At 31.5% G+C, this 17372-nt stretch overlaps 1 protein-coding gene across 1 annotated transcript; it reads right to left on the bottom strand.

The window, feature by feature from the left end:
* Nucleotides 1–543: 543 nt before the first annotated feature.
* On the bottom strand, nucleotides 544–17009 carry LOC128993306 (uncharacterized). The gene is made up of 8 exons (XM_054417114.1): nucleotides 16950–17009; nucleotides 6214–6328; nucleotides 5460–5722; nucleotides 4252–4373; nucleotides 3270–3435; nucleotides 2606–2818; nucleotides 906–1065; nucleotides 544–735 (listed from the first exon to the last, which is right to left on the bottom strand). The coding sequence occupies exons 1-8, from the start codon at nucleotides 16996–16998 to the stop codon at nucleotides 597–599; spliced, it is 1227 nt and encodes a 408-aa protein (XP_054273089.1). The 5' UTR covers nucleotides 16999–17009; the 3' UTR covers nucleotides 544–596.
* Between the last annotated feature and the right edge of the window lie 363 nt (nucleotides 17010–17372).

Raw genomic sequence — 17372 nt, 5'->3', positions numbered from 1 at the left:
CCATAATAAAGTTTACATATTTAATTGATAACATCAAAATTAAGACCGCTACTACATTTTTGTATAGGTAGGTTAGTAGGTTACTCCCATTAAGCGTTACATACAGACTGTAAATAACAAATAAATAACAAATAATTGCAAAACATAGTTTAAGGAGGAAAAAACTTATCCCTAAATAAATATGGAATCCACTTATTTCTCAGGAGTTTCTGAGGTGTTACAAATACATCTCACGCCTGGAAAGCGTAAAGTGCCAATTAAAACTTTTGCAACTAATTACTGCTACTTCTGAAATCCAAGTATTAGCATATAAAACGGTAGTTAAGGTACTTCTTTTTTTCGTGGTTTTGTAAAAAAAATGTGATGTGTTATTTTTTCAAAATATATAATTAATCCCTTTTACTGTAACTTATTTCTCATTTAGAAAATTCGCTATTCCTCATATCTCATGTTAACACCTGGACCCGTAACCTACTTCCTTTTTCGTACTTTTTCATTGCAGAAGGTAAAGAAAGTAACACAACTTCAAAGTGAATATTTTGTTTTACCAAATATTTGATAGCTTATCAAAAAGAACTTATTTAAATCTTGAGAGGTCAGGAAAGCTTCTTCCTGTTCGACATTTTACTTTCCGTTAGTTTTAACTGATCTTCTTTACTGCAGTGAGAGCCTTCGTCTCCAAGGCCATATGGTTTTGAATCACTCGTTTTAAGATAATAGGTTCCACGGATACCTCTATGAACAATAAATAGAAATTAAAGTTAATAAAAAAATAAAACCAAAAGATTTATCATTTAATTATATTGTAGAAGTCATATTTTTAAAGAAATATGTTCTATGTAGTGTCTCGATAAATAATATAAGTATATTTCAACATATTTATAGTGATAAATGAATATACTTACCGGTTGCGTATCGGAAATGAGATGAATGTTTGTTTATTTCTCTCACAAAGACAGTTTGTAAACCTTGGCCAAATGTCGCATTTTCGAGCCTGGAATTTGCTTGGGAAAAGAATGATGTACCAAAACCTCGGAGTTACCCGTAAATGACTGCAAGTGAACGCTGTAAAACAAACTTACTATGTGAATAGTGCTGTGTCTGATGTTATGGTTGAAAACCTTGACGTATAGATTAGAATATTAGTTTAAAATTCACATGATTATAAAATTTTGGCTAGGAGTTCTTTTAGTTTGTTTCGCATATATGACAACCATTAATAAAAATATACAAAATCTTAATCTACAAATGTGCTGTCTCCTCTTTGCATATTTTAAAACTTATAAATATTTGTAGCCTTAGTATTTTAAACGTGTGTGGCTGTTAGTGTGGTTATTTTTAAATATAGTAAACTGGTGTCCGGTAAAAATTTATTATAGTACATCAGTACGTCATAAAATCACATTTGGTTAAGGAAGCGGAAAACAGCTCTTTTCCGGACTACATTCTTGAGTGGAAATTCCATTTTCTTTTTTTTTTGTCCTACGACGCTAGGCACGAGCTCGGAATTGTTGTTCACATTACGTCAGGCTATACCTAGGGGTTACGGCATAATCACTTAGATAATATCCATTGGTGATTTGGCAGGATTTGAACCCGGAACCCCAGGAACCGGAGTCCCGCGCTCTAACCACTACACCAGCTCGCTCTCCAATGAACTTTAAAACAGTGTAGTGTAGCGAAACTACTTCAAAACATGTTGGCTATCTAAGAGACCGCATATCACATTCGATCCTATACTAAGTCCTATACTAATATTTAAATACGAGCTTAGTCTGTTTGTCTGTAAGATAAATCTCTCGAAATCCAGTGAAAGGATGTTTACAAAATGGAATTAGGAACTTATATCCCTAAAAAAGTGATTGGTACATACTCAACTCATTTGAAAATTAAAACATTTAACATTGACCTTATGGGTTGCTAAGGAATTATGTTGGTTGAGTAAAATAACAAGGAAAAATTCAACAAAATACTTGTAACATGTGTTTACAACAAGCCATCCACAGTATACAAGCAAATTATAAAATACAGTACAAAACAGGAACACTATATAAAGGACCGTTCAAAGTGATGAACATCAGTTGTAACTATTGAGCAATAGCACAGCCACCTCTAATACACAGAGCAAGTCAGTGTTGAGTGATGAGTGTTTCAAAATTGTGCCGTATGAGTGCACTGGCATCAACAAAATGTTTCACTCTTTTTAAGGGTTGAGTTTACAACTTTTACGCACTCCTTTTTATATTTTTACATAATTTAGACATCTTTACTCATAATAAATTCATATTTCACTGGAACTTAAATAATAAAAGCCAAAATTAGCTGTAAAAACATAGGTTTCCTTTATATTGCATTTACAATAAAAAAAACTTTAACGTGCCATGGCTAGGTCCCCTGGTACTATTAGTAACACGTTTAACACACTAATTTGTTGATACAATATTTGTAATACCTTTAGCTAATTCAATTTGTTATTAAGTTATTCTTTTGAAACACCATGACCCATCATCCCCACCCTGTTTTCACCAACGTATCAAAATCTGGTTATTACATTATAATTAACACCTTTTCACAAGCCAAATCATACTTAACTGTAACAACTTACGTTCATAGATAAGTTTGAGCTTCAAAATTCTTCTAAAAGGATTTTTACATTCTGGTTGTATGAAGCCGTCATTGAACACAAAGTCAGCTGATCCTATCCTCTCCCTCGTACCCTCTACATAGGAATTTGTGTGTAGGATGTGTACATCATCCGCATCCTCTTTGCTTACTTGTATCAGGTTCTCGTTGTAATTTGCACTGTATGGTTCAAGACCTGAAAACACATTTAGCTCTGCTTATCTTTTTATAGTGTCTATAATACCAGAGTAGCTCCAACGAAGAATGCAGACTCATTCTCTCTTATTGGTTCTCGCTCGCCACATGATTGCTCGTTGTCGTCTGGATTGGATGCCGTCACTGTACTGTTGCTGAGTTTGGAGACGTCATATTCTCCATAATCGGATTGGAGATCCAGTTGTGCATTTTAGGAGTTAATTGGTAGATCTAAGTCTAACTGAAATCCTCCTAATGTAGTTGAATTGTCGTTGTACTAAGCATATTAAAACCTACCTGTTTAAACAGTGTGTTTGTATACTATTTTTTTTCTACCATATCCATACAAAATATGTTATTTATGTATAATGTGTGGTTATGCTACATGTATTCAAGAACACCATCATGTACTTTCTACATGTACGTAAGAAAGAAATAAAGCATATACTTACTAAATATTGAACTGATTTTCGAGTCTTTAGCATCCTCAATAATCCTAGCTATATACCCAGAGAGATTGCCCGAGTAGCTGTAGCTAATAATATTGATTTTCCTTGGAGTCCAATGTCGGTGTTTTATCCCATATAGGAAAAAAGAAGAGAGCACTTCTGCCATATCCTTAAAAATTATAACAACCACAGAATCAATTCAACTTGTATTTAAAATCAACGAATGTAAAACACTTACAGGAATCAAGCAAAACGTGTCAAATAAGTAAGAAGATACAATGCCAATGTTATGACTTTAGTAAGAAGTTGATATAATTTATTAATAAATGTACAGAATGTTTGAAATTTCACAAAAACAGTAAAAATAAATATCTGGTCTCTTTACAACGAATTCAGCTTCTTAAGTCACATATATAGTGGGCGATTGTATATTCAGAATCCAAGACAGTAACTATCAAACCGACTGTACTTGCACCTTCTAAAAACGTTATACTTCATCTTATATTGGTATATTAATTTTATTTTCACTTCATAATTACTGTAACTTAACCTTCATCTATCTAGAAGAAGCCCCTCTTCTTTAACTTTGATTGGAAGTTATTAATTATTTAATCTTAATCAACATGATTAGCGAATGTTAGAATGATGATTTTTTTTAACCTTGTAGTTGTAAATCTTCTATTCTTTGTTAAAGGAAAATTTACGACAGTAATAGTTAATCAAACAAGCTATGTTAGCTTAGGCTATTCGATACTTGAAATTGGCTAAAAATAGGTGTTTTAATCCCTGATTCTAGCAATTGGGTGTAGGCACATGATCAATGGCGATTCAATTGGCAATTAAACACAACTAGTTTTGACCAACTAGGAGGTCATCACCAGGTGAGTACAAGGTATTCATTTAAACCGTTATTATTAGTGATTCTTCAGAATCCGGAGGCTATTCAAATCACAATCAACTTAATTTCCTACTTTGGCCAACTTACTTCATATCGGGTTTTATATCCTGCAAATTCCCGTATTATGGTGAAGTACATGTTTATGTTCAGTAGTGGCATGTGAAACAGAAATATGTTATAATATCTGTGAAGGTTCCTCATTCCAAGTGCTAAAACAATTAAAAAGTTATCTAAGTTGGAGCTATATTTTATCGTACAGTATCTGCACCAAGAGAAGGTAAAATATTTACATTCGGTTATTGTTAGGTTAGGTTTATTGTAATGAAGTCACAAATTTAAACTTTCAGCTGATGCAAAGTAATGTAATTTACTACCGTATTATTGACGCTTGAACGTTTATTATCCTTGAGAGCACTAAATATGTCTTTAGTAAAGAGTTCTTTTAGTACAGTAGTCTAAAGTTAAAAAAAAAACTTGTAAAGAAGAAGTATAATAAATTATCAATTATTTAAGATAGGGACGCGACCAAGTGCGTATTCTATCCAAAATATGAGTGAAGTATGAGTGGCGCGATCTTGTAGTCTTGTTAGTTAAACTATTATTCGCTTTCCTTCTTGTCATGAAATAACCATAAGATGAACGTCAAATTATATAAAGTAATGTAGCAAGGATTGCAACGGTGTTTTTATAAGGCTGTATGTCCGATATGCTCCTGGAACCTAATGTGTGCCTTTTTCATAGTTTTCTATGAAATATAACTGGAAAGTAAATACTGTGAAATGAACCTGGCGCAAGGTTAATTTGTTCTTGTTAATTGAAATCTTTATAAAACTGTTTTATTATGAGCTATAAAAATATTAAACTAAATAAAAATAAATGTTTTCCATCTCTAACACGAACTTTTAAGAAGTGTCATTTTTGTTGTTTTTGCCCCCTGATCACAACATAAATTAATACTAGAGGTTAAAATACCTTTATCAGTCCATGTAATCATGTCACCGATGAGCGGCGAACACCTGGACTTGTTTGTCTGGACTTGTAACTCAATGTAGGCGAACGATCCACCATGCAGGCGATTTGTGGCCACACGTGTTCATGTGTTTATATAAAAAATTCCTTTCTTCACCTGAGGATGACCTCATTGTCGGGTTAAAACCGGTTGCCACTCATCGGGGACAGGATCACATTGAAATAGGACCTGTAGCAATAGTTTGGGAATTGTGTTTTTTTTTTATTCTTACAAATGAAACGTCAAAAGGTGTAATGTATGTGTTTTATGTTTTTAAGTTCTGTACCTGTCACTGTGGGTTTCATAAAATACCCTTCATCACCATGAGAGAACATGGGGTGGATTATGACGATTGACTCCAGATTTTCTTTGAACTCGGGTGTTGAATCCGATCCCATCATTGTGAAAAGTTGCCCAGCTTCTGCGAGAGGTTTTTCTACATAATCATACCCATTGTTGCTTCTTAGAATTTCATACGCTTCTGCCACCGATCCTTGAAACTCATCCCGTTGTTCCTCGTATGTTATACCTTTTGGTCTCCAGGATTTCCTGAACAGGAAAACAATTTAGTAAAAAAGTAGTAGCTGACACGAAAAAAAAATATTTTTGTCAAACATGAGTAGCTGTTTTTAAATGCGTATTGGTTTAGTTTTAAGATTGATTAGTTTCATTAAATATTTTTTCTTCTTTTTAAATCTAATTATTTGGCTTGAAAATAATAAAATGCTTTCTTTAAAGGATTTTTTAAATACACACATTTTTATCAATAGTATCGTAACGTTTTTAACGTACAATTGCTAAATATTTTCTGTCACAATATAACCTGCCAACTAGAACGCGTTAAATTTATTTCCAAAACATTAAAAACATTGTATTGTCTTATAACCTTTCGTATCACATCTGAGTTATATCGCTTGAAGATTAAACCATAAGAAATCGCATAATTAACAAATATGTGTAAAACTAATCTTTTACCGTATTACAAATTATTACTCTACTAATGTAATGTATGTACGTGTAACTGTATGAGGAGGACGTACTTTATTAATCGAACCGTTATTTTTGAAGACAAATTTTCTTTATCCCAGATTCCTCCCCCAAAGACGTTGGAAATCGACGTACCACTGATAGCATGACTGTACTGAGCAGCAAACCCTGAAACATCAACTATTTTGATATGTTTTCAAATTGGGGATTGGGATTGGACAAATTGAATGTCGCAAGCCCATAAATGCGTAAGAAAATGTTTAGGAGACGAGAGGCAATATTTTATAATAAAACAACCGATAAAAATAGGTAAATAGGTCCTTATCAAAATATACTAAAATTAAACCACAAATATTATTTACTGTTGTCAAGTCAGAACTTAAAATAATTGTTCTAGATTGGTATTACGTGTCTACTGTATGTACACGATGAACTATATGTTAAAGATGTCCGGATCAGCACGCGGTTTAGCAGCGAAGTCTTGGGTTTTAACCATTAGACCATCTACACTTCAAAAAACTTCAGACTAGACCATAAGTTTAAGCCGGACGGAATCTTTCATCTGATATCCGAACTATAAAGAAACTTCAACTCCTTGATAACTGGTAACTTTTGCTGTTCCGACAAGTCAAATATAAATTTCCATGTCATGAATTAAAAATTAATTAAATATATTTTGCTCTTTCCCAGTTTAGTTTCAAAACACACATTTTCCATTTGGTATTTTTGTCTAACTTAACTTAAAAAAATTATATAATTTGATCAAATATACAGACGTGGGACCAGACTAGCTAATAATAAATGCACCCCAGGCACAATTAGCCTGAGTAAAATGGCTGTAATTAACACAATAGCTTATACATAATGTTCTAAGCTGTAACTCGACATGTCATGTTACAATATACTTAGTAACTTGTTTCCTAGTGAATAATCCTCATGGAAACATCGCAGGAAAGATGTATTTTACTTTGACAAGGGTTTGATATATAGGTAAGCCTAAATCCACAGTTCAATCACATGGGTTTGACGCATTATTACTTATTAAGTGAAGAATTGTAGTTTTGAAACAGATTGTTTATAAAAAGATTCATTTAACCAAACTTGAAATGGGGCATGTTGGAGCCTCGTGGGAAGCCTCAGTAGCTTTAAGGCAGGAGGTTTAATTCCCGGTATTTCTACAAAGGTTTTTGCGTGGTTTTAACCTCTTTCCCTTGAAAGCATTTCTGATTATTTGCACAAAAATACCACTAACGAAATACCACTGGCTACGAAATGCTACAAATATATTTTGCATATCCTTTGTCTTTGATTATTAGTTATGTTTAAAGATGTTTAAAATGTATTAACCCTTGCCACTGAGCTGTTTGTTTAAGATGCACCAGTTGTAATACGTAATATTGGGGAGCGAGGTGGTAAAGAGTGGGACTACGGTCCTTGATGTCCCGGGCTCACATCCCACCAAATCATCAATGGATTTTAGCTAAGTGATAATGGAACTAACATGCCACAGCTTCTACATCTAGCCTGAAATAATGTGAAAACCAAATCTCAAGCTCGTGTCTAGCGTCTTAGACAAAAATGTATTTCTAACATCTTGCTTATAATCCTAACAGATCCAATGCTTAGATGTTTAAGGGTAAAAAATTGCTTATGATAGAAAGACATTTTCTCAAGGTATTATTTTGAGTAATGTAATTTACTTAATATTAACACATTAACAGTGAATTAAGGGTTTATTGTTGAGTAAAATCTATTGACAAATAGAACGATAACAGTCAGACACCCCGAAGATAAAGAAAGAACAAGGCCAAGATAGAACTGCAATTTTAAAACATACTACAAATCAGACATTTCATAATGACTAATTGCCAAGTACTCTTATATTTTTTTGTATTTAGGTATTTCTGTGTCAGTAACAAAACTCAGTAGGTAATTAAACTTTTTTATTCATCACTATTCGTTATTATGTATTATTTTCTTCAATCTGTATCTAGATTCTGTTGTTTTTCTATTAGGAATTTGTCAGTTGAGCGGATTTAGTCGAAATGTATAACATCTAACAATCAACATACTGTTTTAATATTGTTACAAAAATATATGTTCAAACACATTATTGCTTCCCTAAAAAGTGTTAAGTATTGCTAGTTTATGAAATTTTAAGAAATACTTCCACGATAGAAAAATCAAAATATAGAAAGCAATTTACTGTTGATTTGGCTAAATACGTCCAAATACAACCAACTACTATCATATAATATATCAGTTCCAATGTATCACTTGTATTGTTCATTCAAGTCACGGGAATTTAAGCATCGCTGGGCCTTTTAACAAATTTAAGTAAAAAGTGTCAGCCCGTTATGTAAATTAAAGGGTAATTTCATTGACTGCTGATAGTAAGTGGTTGTTCGTATCTATTGATACAAAAAAAATTAAAAAATAAATTAATAAAAAAAAATAAAAATTAACTATCAACTATATATTGTGTTGATACAAAGATATTTTAAAGTTGTAATGAGCCTAAAGCCCCTAAAGCAAACGCTACTGATGGAAAGATATTCTGTAATTGTAACTGGAAAAAATACGAAATATACATCAATGTTTTCTAATATTAAATATAAAGTTAGAGTCGTAATAAAAATTACATGTTTCTGGAATGGTTCTTGTTGTTTCAATTCGAAATATATTATTGACACCTTTAAAAAAAAAGGATAAGAGTATTACATAATACAAAATAGGTTTCTTATTATATTATATACATCCATTTGGACAATCATCTAAATCTTGTATTTTACTAAATGATAAGCAAAGTCTATAAGTTTCACTGTATGTCACTATGTTTTCCACTAAGTTGTATGATGTTTTATAGAATGAAATTCATTGAGAGCTATCATTGCACGTGTTTACAGTACATTGAGATGTACATAAATTATATAACCAATGAACTAAATCCTAAAGGAAAGCCAAGCTCAATATTAATAAATACCTTAGGTTTACCAAAGAGATGGAAATCCTTTGATGTTTCCAGAGAATTTGAATTCAATATGTATTTTGTATGAAAGAGCAAACCTGAAATACTTATAGTTACTGAAAAATAATTTTATCACAGTTTAAACTTATCTAGAAAAAATTGTTTCTTTACTTTCTTAACTTTTTAAATTGTTTGCTTATTCTTATGTGTAAACATTTGTAGGAAAAATACAAATTTTAACATATCGAGTGTTAACGAATTATTTTATCTTTTCTAGTTATCAAACCCCTGCAACGGTTAGCCATTGTAAATAACTTAAATGTTGAGGTTATGTACAATTCCATATATTTAGATGGATTAAGAAAATTGTTTACGTAGTAAAATGGAAGGTTGTGAATTGTTGGAAGGTTATGTTGCGGTTGATTGAAGTCAAGGTGAAAGACGGGAAATCTTAATGATTTTATCGACTTTTAACGATGATTTAGTTCAAATTAAATAATAGTTAGTTAAATATATTTCATTATTAATATTGTAATTTAATTTCTCCCACCCTTTTAGCTAATAAGTATTCTGTGACAGAATATAAAATAGTTGTTTCAAAATAATATATTATTCATAGACGTTATTTTTTTATCATTAGAAATTTATTGATAAACCCTACTGACATTATTATATTGTCTGTGCTACTTATGTCTCTAAAATTCAAAGATTGGATTTACTTTTATTTTTTCAACCAATGTAAATGACTGGGTAGTATATTGTGTAGCTCAGCAACAAAGTAAATTGTATCAAAATAAGTATATAATATCGACAAAATAGGTTTAAAAAATTTTAAAAACTCTCATCAGGAAACACCCAGGAAGAGCTTGAATAAAATAACGCAACGACTTCCGCTTATCACAAAGCGGTTCAAACGGCCATGATTTGTCAACCGGATATCCGGTCTGGACAAAGGGGTCTGGGAATGTAACAGTTGTGAAACAACCCCATCTACCTTTTTGTAGGAATGTTTACTCCTGGCAGATATTTAAAAAAAAATGCCCTGTTGCTATGGAATAAAAATATTAATCACAACCATAACAATAATTACTATCATCTATCTTATTATATTTAGAAGGACGTGTATGTTAGTTTATGAGGCACAGAGAATTTCGTATTACCTGGGCTTTAATTGAAGAATTTAGGTAAAACATATCTTTTTAATGTGACATACAGGGAAATTAATTATTCATTGTTTTTGCTTCACTATATTAAATTTTGAATGATCTTTTTACCCGTTGATTATCTCCAAAGGAAGAAATTTGAAATACTACACCATCAGATAAAATCGTTGTAATGGATTTATTCTTATTAGGTAGGTGATCCTAGTGATATTTACAAGTTATTGTTGTTTATTCTATGACAAAAAAATTATCGTTCATTGTGAACGAGTTGGGTAATGTCATTGCATTTTAAATGTTCCCTTACATTTAATACTTTTGTTTAAAAAAGTTAAAAGTATTATTCATTCTGATAGCCCCTGGACTACGAATAATGACTTATATAGGCTTACCTCCGTCAGTAGTCCAAAATTGTGTCTTTTTCAACTAATGTTGTTCAAAGCTTACATGTTTCGTTGCACTGCAACATCGTCAGAGCTTTTTGTCAAAAACATCAAATGATTTACACATAAAACAAAACACGGAACACGAAACATTTAAACACGTAATAACACGATAGCGCTATCGACACGGCACGGCAGCGGTTGTAGGTAGACTGGACACGGGTTAAGTAACTTCGTCCCGTCCTTCTCTGTTATCAGCTCGGTGGTCAGCTGTTCCAGATGAGATAACGGTGTTGAAGAGGGAGTGGGACTTGAATTGTAGTTTATCATTGAGGATGTATTCCTTGTGTTCTTCGTTTACGTTCATTTTATATATCTCATACTCCTCAAGTGTGTCCAACTTATTACCTTTCCCGCAAAAATGTAGAACTTCCAAGCCGTTCTTAATATCACTCATTGAGTGATTACAATCTACAAGATGTTGAGCAAACGCAGATTTTTGTTTATGGTGTTTAGGATCTGGTCGGTGTTCTTTATATCGTGTTTGAAAGGCACGACCTGTTTGCCCTATGTATTTGATAGGACAATCCGGACAAGATATCCTATACACGCCGGTCTTATCTACTTTGTCACCTATCTCATCCACCCATCTCATAAACCTCCTCCTCAAATATTTAAATCAAATAGCACCAAAATTAGAATTCTCACTTGAAACAGAAGAATCGAACTGCATACATTTTTTAGATTTAACCATAAGGAAGAATGTTGACAGTTTCGATTATAGCATCTACAGGAAACCAACTACTTCTGCACAAACTATCCACAATACCTCATACCACCCATATTCTCAAAAAATGTCAGCATTTAATTCATTGGTCCATAGGATGTTAACAGTTCCGTTAAATGCAGTAAATTATGAGATTCAAGTCCCACTCCCTCTTCAACACCGTTATCTCATCTGGAACAGCTGACCACCGAGCTGATAACAGAGAAGGACGGGACGAAGTTACTTAACCCGTGTCCAGTCTACCTACAACCGCTGCCGTGCCGTGTCGATAGCGCTATCGTGTTATTACGTGTTTAAATGTTTCGTGTTCCGTGTTTTGTTTTATGTGTAAATCATTTGATGTTTTTGACAAAAAGTTCTGACGATGTTGCAGTGCAACGAAACATGTAAGCTTTGAACAACATTAGTTGAAAAAGACACAATTTTGGACTACTGACGGAGGTAAGCCTATATAAGTCAAAGTTAAAAGGTAAGACTATTTCAAGTAACCTTTATGACAAATTATGCGATTGAAAATACTGATACTTTTGATTTTATATAACGATGGAGTTGGATATCAGAGTAAACATTTCTTTAGTAAACATGTTAGTAAGCTACTTAAAAAAATTAAATAATGTTATTTTAAATGTATGTACATGCAACAGGATCCCTTTTATATCGCTTATGGTAATTAAATATGTTTTTACAACTTAACCAATTTTACAGAAAGATTCTTAAAAAAAAGTCAAACCAAGTGATGCAATTGAGTTTTGTTTATAATATAAATTGTGGAAGGCTAACTAATAGGTACACATTTGACGAATGTATAAAGAACCAAATTTACCTACTTCAAATCACCCCTGTTCTCCAAAGCACAGGTATAGACTATAGATGCATGTATTGATCAGTTTATATAAATTTTAATAATGCAAATAATTCACTATTTTTACAAATATCATAAAAATATCAAAACCAGACAAGAAACGCAATATGTCACAATACACTTAACAGAGAGCATTGGGTGGTATATTGAGTTTAAAAAATTTACGTTCTTTGTGCGAACTTTGATTAGGTATCCATATGTAATTAAAAGTGGAATATTTAATTGAATTTTCTCTTTTGGATAGGGTCAAAAAACAGTGGACGGTCGAATTAATTTAAAAATGATTTTTACTTGTTTAAAAGGTACATAAGCAAATTGGCTAGAACATTACATTAAGAGATTGCAAATACACTTTGGTAATTAGAAATTGTATATTTAAATTATTGTAAATTCAATAAATGTTTAAGTAATACCCGATCTAGCAATTAATTATACAAGAACAAACCAAAACCTGTGGCTGCATAATAAACCACACGAAACGCAAATTGGTTGTTTTTGTTATGTTTTCACAGTAATTGTTAATTTAAAATACGTTACCATATTTTGGTTCGCATTCAATATTGCTGGTAAAATGTTCCAGCTCTTAATGACAACCATTCTATAAAACTGATAATATGTTTTGTATTAATGTTAAGGTCTTTGGATACGGCATAACTTTTTTAAAAGGAAATTGTACATGTTAACACTTTTCAAAGTTTCAGATATAAAATATCAAACACATTTTATAAATAAAATCTTATTAAAACTAGTTTTGATTAAGTTTTCTCACATTGAAAAATCTGCATTTAATGGCAGTTTTCAAGATATTTAGCGTGCAAAACTATGTTTTTTTTGTTGTGTTTTGTCTCCATCGCTTAATACAGTGAAATTGATTGTAAGAAGGATTATTTATACTTTTTTAAATGACTTAACCCATTTACCCATATCAGTTAATGAAATACCTTAAGACGAAACAATAACACGTGTAACTTGCAGTATAAATCTTAAGATCGACATTTTGATGGTTATGTTAAAAAATATCTTTTTGAAGGAAGATTGTATTTTATATTATTTAATTATTCTTAAAAAAGGTTCTTTTATGCTATTGTCAATGGTATGGACGTACTATGTATGTATCATTAACTACCATATGAAGGGAATTACTTACTGAGATTAACACTTTGACAACAACCCTTCAAACGGACAAAACTTAAAACGATAAATAATAGTTTTATATTCGTTTGATAACTAGATACATTGTTTTACGTATATTAAAATCCGTTTATGAATATACTCACCCCCACTCTATCTGCGAAGCTTAATGATCTACAACTAGCAGTCACAAAGTTGTGTGGTTTCTGTGGTTAGCTTATTAGCTCTGCATTCAGCGGTTGGTTAATTTTGCTCGAGTGAGGGAGATTGAGGACATGTTTGAGTTTTGTATGTTTCCTCAGTTAATAATAACCTGTATGTCATGGCTTGATCGTGTGTTTTGTGATAATAACCTATGCTTAATTATATTGTGTCATATTGAATTTATTATTTGTTAAATTTTATCTACAGTTAGGTCTGAAAATATAAGCAATGACACTGTTACTTACTGTTAATCGTTCAACTACTTACACTCTTTTACATCATTGAACTGTGAATATCTAGTTCTGCGTATTAATATAGGAGAGAATAATGTAAAATACAAAACGAAAGTTTGCTAATAAAGCAGATCTAACTGTTGTGTTCTGCTATTTAGAGTGATATGAAAAATAAAAAAAGGTTTGCCTCTTGTGCAAAAATTTATATAAAAGTACTCTACACTATTTTCATACAAATCCTTATAAATCAATGTGACGAAACACTGTTAGTAACAGATTGTGTGGACATCGAATCACCTTGAAACATCATTACAAATGTTTATACTAATATATGTTTATGTGTTGGTGTTATAATAATAACGCATCCCTAGTTAGTTTTTCAGTTATATTTTGATGGCGTGCTTTATATAACGTTATAGGATAATGGTTGTTGTCTTAAAAGGTTAAAATGGTCGTGTTTATACATTATTTACTTTTATATATTGCTTATTAAAATCCAAACAGTATAAGATAATCTAAAGTTTAAAATACAACGATAGACTGGTGTATAACATAATTATACGTAGATATTTCCTGTTTTGATTCACAAATCGTTTGCTAATAGTTTACGTGAAAAAGTTATAGAAATATTATGGGATATCTTTATTATCTAAAAAACGAAACTGAACACGATAACAAGCCTTAAACAACTAGAGACAATTTCTTATATTGATAAACATATCCTACCTTATAGAATACAAAATAAATACTTTTCCTTGGTCAAGTAAACCAGTTTTTAATATTTTAATTTCGTGCAAACCAGAAATTATTGTTTACTAGTATCTTGTATTTGATAATTTCTGAAACTAATGTACAATTGATAAATAAATTTCAAAAGTTCTTAAGATATAACTGCACGTGGTTGACGACTATGGCTATGCAATCACTATTAAACCATATTAATCAAATTGTATTTTAATATAATAAACAAAAGATCGTAACGAAATGTGGTTGAAGTCCATCAATGATTTGAGAGAAAGTGTTCGACAAGAGTTGCGACGACCAAAGAGATATTTTCCACCACAGACAAATGGTCGGGACATGACTGCAACTGTGATATCTGTAACGTGGGTCACGGACAAAAGTTTGTTGAGTTCTTGTTTCAAAAGTTCTAAGCAAAGTTATATTGCTTTACCTCATTTTTTATGTATGCATCTATTTTTCGTATTTTATTCCTACAACTCTTACAATACAACTTCTATTTGTGTTTTAATTTAAATTTAACCCTATTAAATATTTTAAAATATGGTATATTACTGATAGTTGAATAAATGAGTATACAAGTAGGCCTAAATATAAGTAAACACATAGGACTTGTCGAATGTATAGAAGAGACATTAATGTCTATGAATAGACGAATAGATAGATAAAACTGTCAAATCAGTTACACTGACTGACTGACAAAACGTAGCTCAGATATGAAATAGTATACCAGAGTTAGCTTTTAACTGGCATCACTTCTACAGTTTTGGAAGTATTTTTATGATTTTTAGTCCATAAATATATAATATACTTTGCAAAACATTAGGAAGGGGGAAATAACGTAGTTAGTACGTATTTTTGACATATTTTTAACACGTTTTTTTAAACGTATTTAAACGTATTTTTAACACATATTCTGTAGTGTAAATGTATAACATCTAAGCGTTGTTTGTTCGTTGTAAATTAAACACCTGCAGTGGAACCCAATCATAACGTTTACATCCATCCAAATTAAAATCCATGGACACTAGAATGACGTATTTGTCTGGATGTTCAACAAACATGCAATAAATCACCGTAGCAATCCCCACAGGGGTCATCTATTATGATTCACTCGTCTAACCAGTAAACTAGACATGTAAACTAGAAACTGTAACAACCATGCCGTTTCTTGCTGAATGTGGTATTACATTCACTTTCATGACTATGATTTGGTTTTACAAACTTTATGGACAGATATTTTTACATTTTCAAGTCTATAAGGAATTTATATACCCATGATTTAATTCCTAACAATATTTTATGGATGTAGCAAAACTACTAAGCCTATGAAGTTTTCTAAGTGGAAGAGTTTTAAGATTTTAAAATCTTACAATGCTTTAAAAACGATGATATCACAAACACATATGTTTAAACTTTTAGTGATAAATTCACACTAAAAACATTCGAGCCTTCAGAAAACTAATCTCGTTCAAGCTTTTAATTTTAAAGACGTCTGTAATAATTCTCTTTGTTGAATAGTGACTATGTGGACATGGATTTGTCAGTGATAAATTAGTTTTAGTAACTTCATGCTAAGATACTTTGGCTTTGCTATTACAACAGAAGTAATTATTCAATAATACATGAGTTAAGCGCAATAAATAAAATTACAAAATAATATATTTTGGTAAGTTAAAATTATAACAGTTAGTAATGTATTAACAAAGCATTGTATTAAGTAAGCAATTGTATTAACAATTAGCTGTAAACGTTCTGTTGTTTTTGCTCCATAAATTTTCATAAATTAACAGAACACGTGGTTTACGTATTTAGAAGTGATACATATTAGGTTCTACTGGTCAATTAGGAGCGCCAAAAGTTTAGTTTAAGCTATTTGAGGACCTTAGAACACTTGTACGCTCTTAGACAACAGGCTTTGAAACTGTTGGTCCAAACTAAACTTTAAACTTTAAACATACTGGTTTGGGTTTGGAAATGCATTCATTAAGTGTGCAAGTCTAATACAAATCTGTATTGATGAGATTCACACTACATCAAGTGAAAGTTAAGACGAAACACTGCTGGACGATGTTGTTCAGAATGGTAATAAGATCTTTGCTTAGATTGTATCGCAAAAAGTGACGTAATGAAATGGCTTTTTGCAACCATTTTTAACGTGACAGAACCCAATGTATAAGGTTTATGGGTGACTCCAGTCCATTTCTATATTTTATCTCCCAAGAAAAATTTGTTTCGTAAATTTATCATTTATTTTTTTATTTATCAAATTTTTTTTTACGATTGATAAGTATATATTTATTTATTTATTTCTACTTACCTAATATAAACACGACCAGTAGTTCCATATTGAGCAGACACGTTACCATTGCCACACACAGTGGTATATCTACTAATGTTATTACCCGCTCTATCAGTATTTGCCATACAATTATCTCACAGCTGAATATGTGTTGACGTAACTAACTGTAGCCTAAGCCAGCTCAAACCTTAACTAGTACTAATATGTAACTCTATGTATCGATAAACATTATTTCTACTGTATGCCTTGGCGTACCAAATTTGTATACATATAAAAGGAGTTTATACATATTCTGATAGTAAATGCTGAATCTAGGCTACAGATATGGTAAGCAGAATTTTTTTTTTTTTTCAAAATGTTTGTTTTTAAATAATACTTAGTCTAAAACTGTTTGTCCTAACCTTGCCATACGTTTATTTCTAATGAAATATCACAATAAAC

This window comes from Macrosteles quadrilineatus, unplaced genomic scaffold (assembly GCF_028750875.1).
Source record: "Macrosteles quadrilineatus isolate MER2022 unplaced genomic scaffold, UCM_ALF_1.0 Scaffold_4__1_contigs__length_99947679, whole genome shotgun sequence".
Classification (NCBI taxonomy): domain Eukaryota; kingdom Metazoa; phylum Arthropoda; class Insecta; order Hemiptera; family Cicadellidae; genus Macrosteles; species Macrosteles quadrilineatus.
The sequence above is the reverse complement of the archived record's forward strand: the minus strand, read 5'-3'. Positions and strand labels throughout refer to the sequence as shown.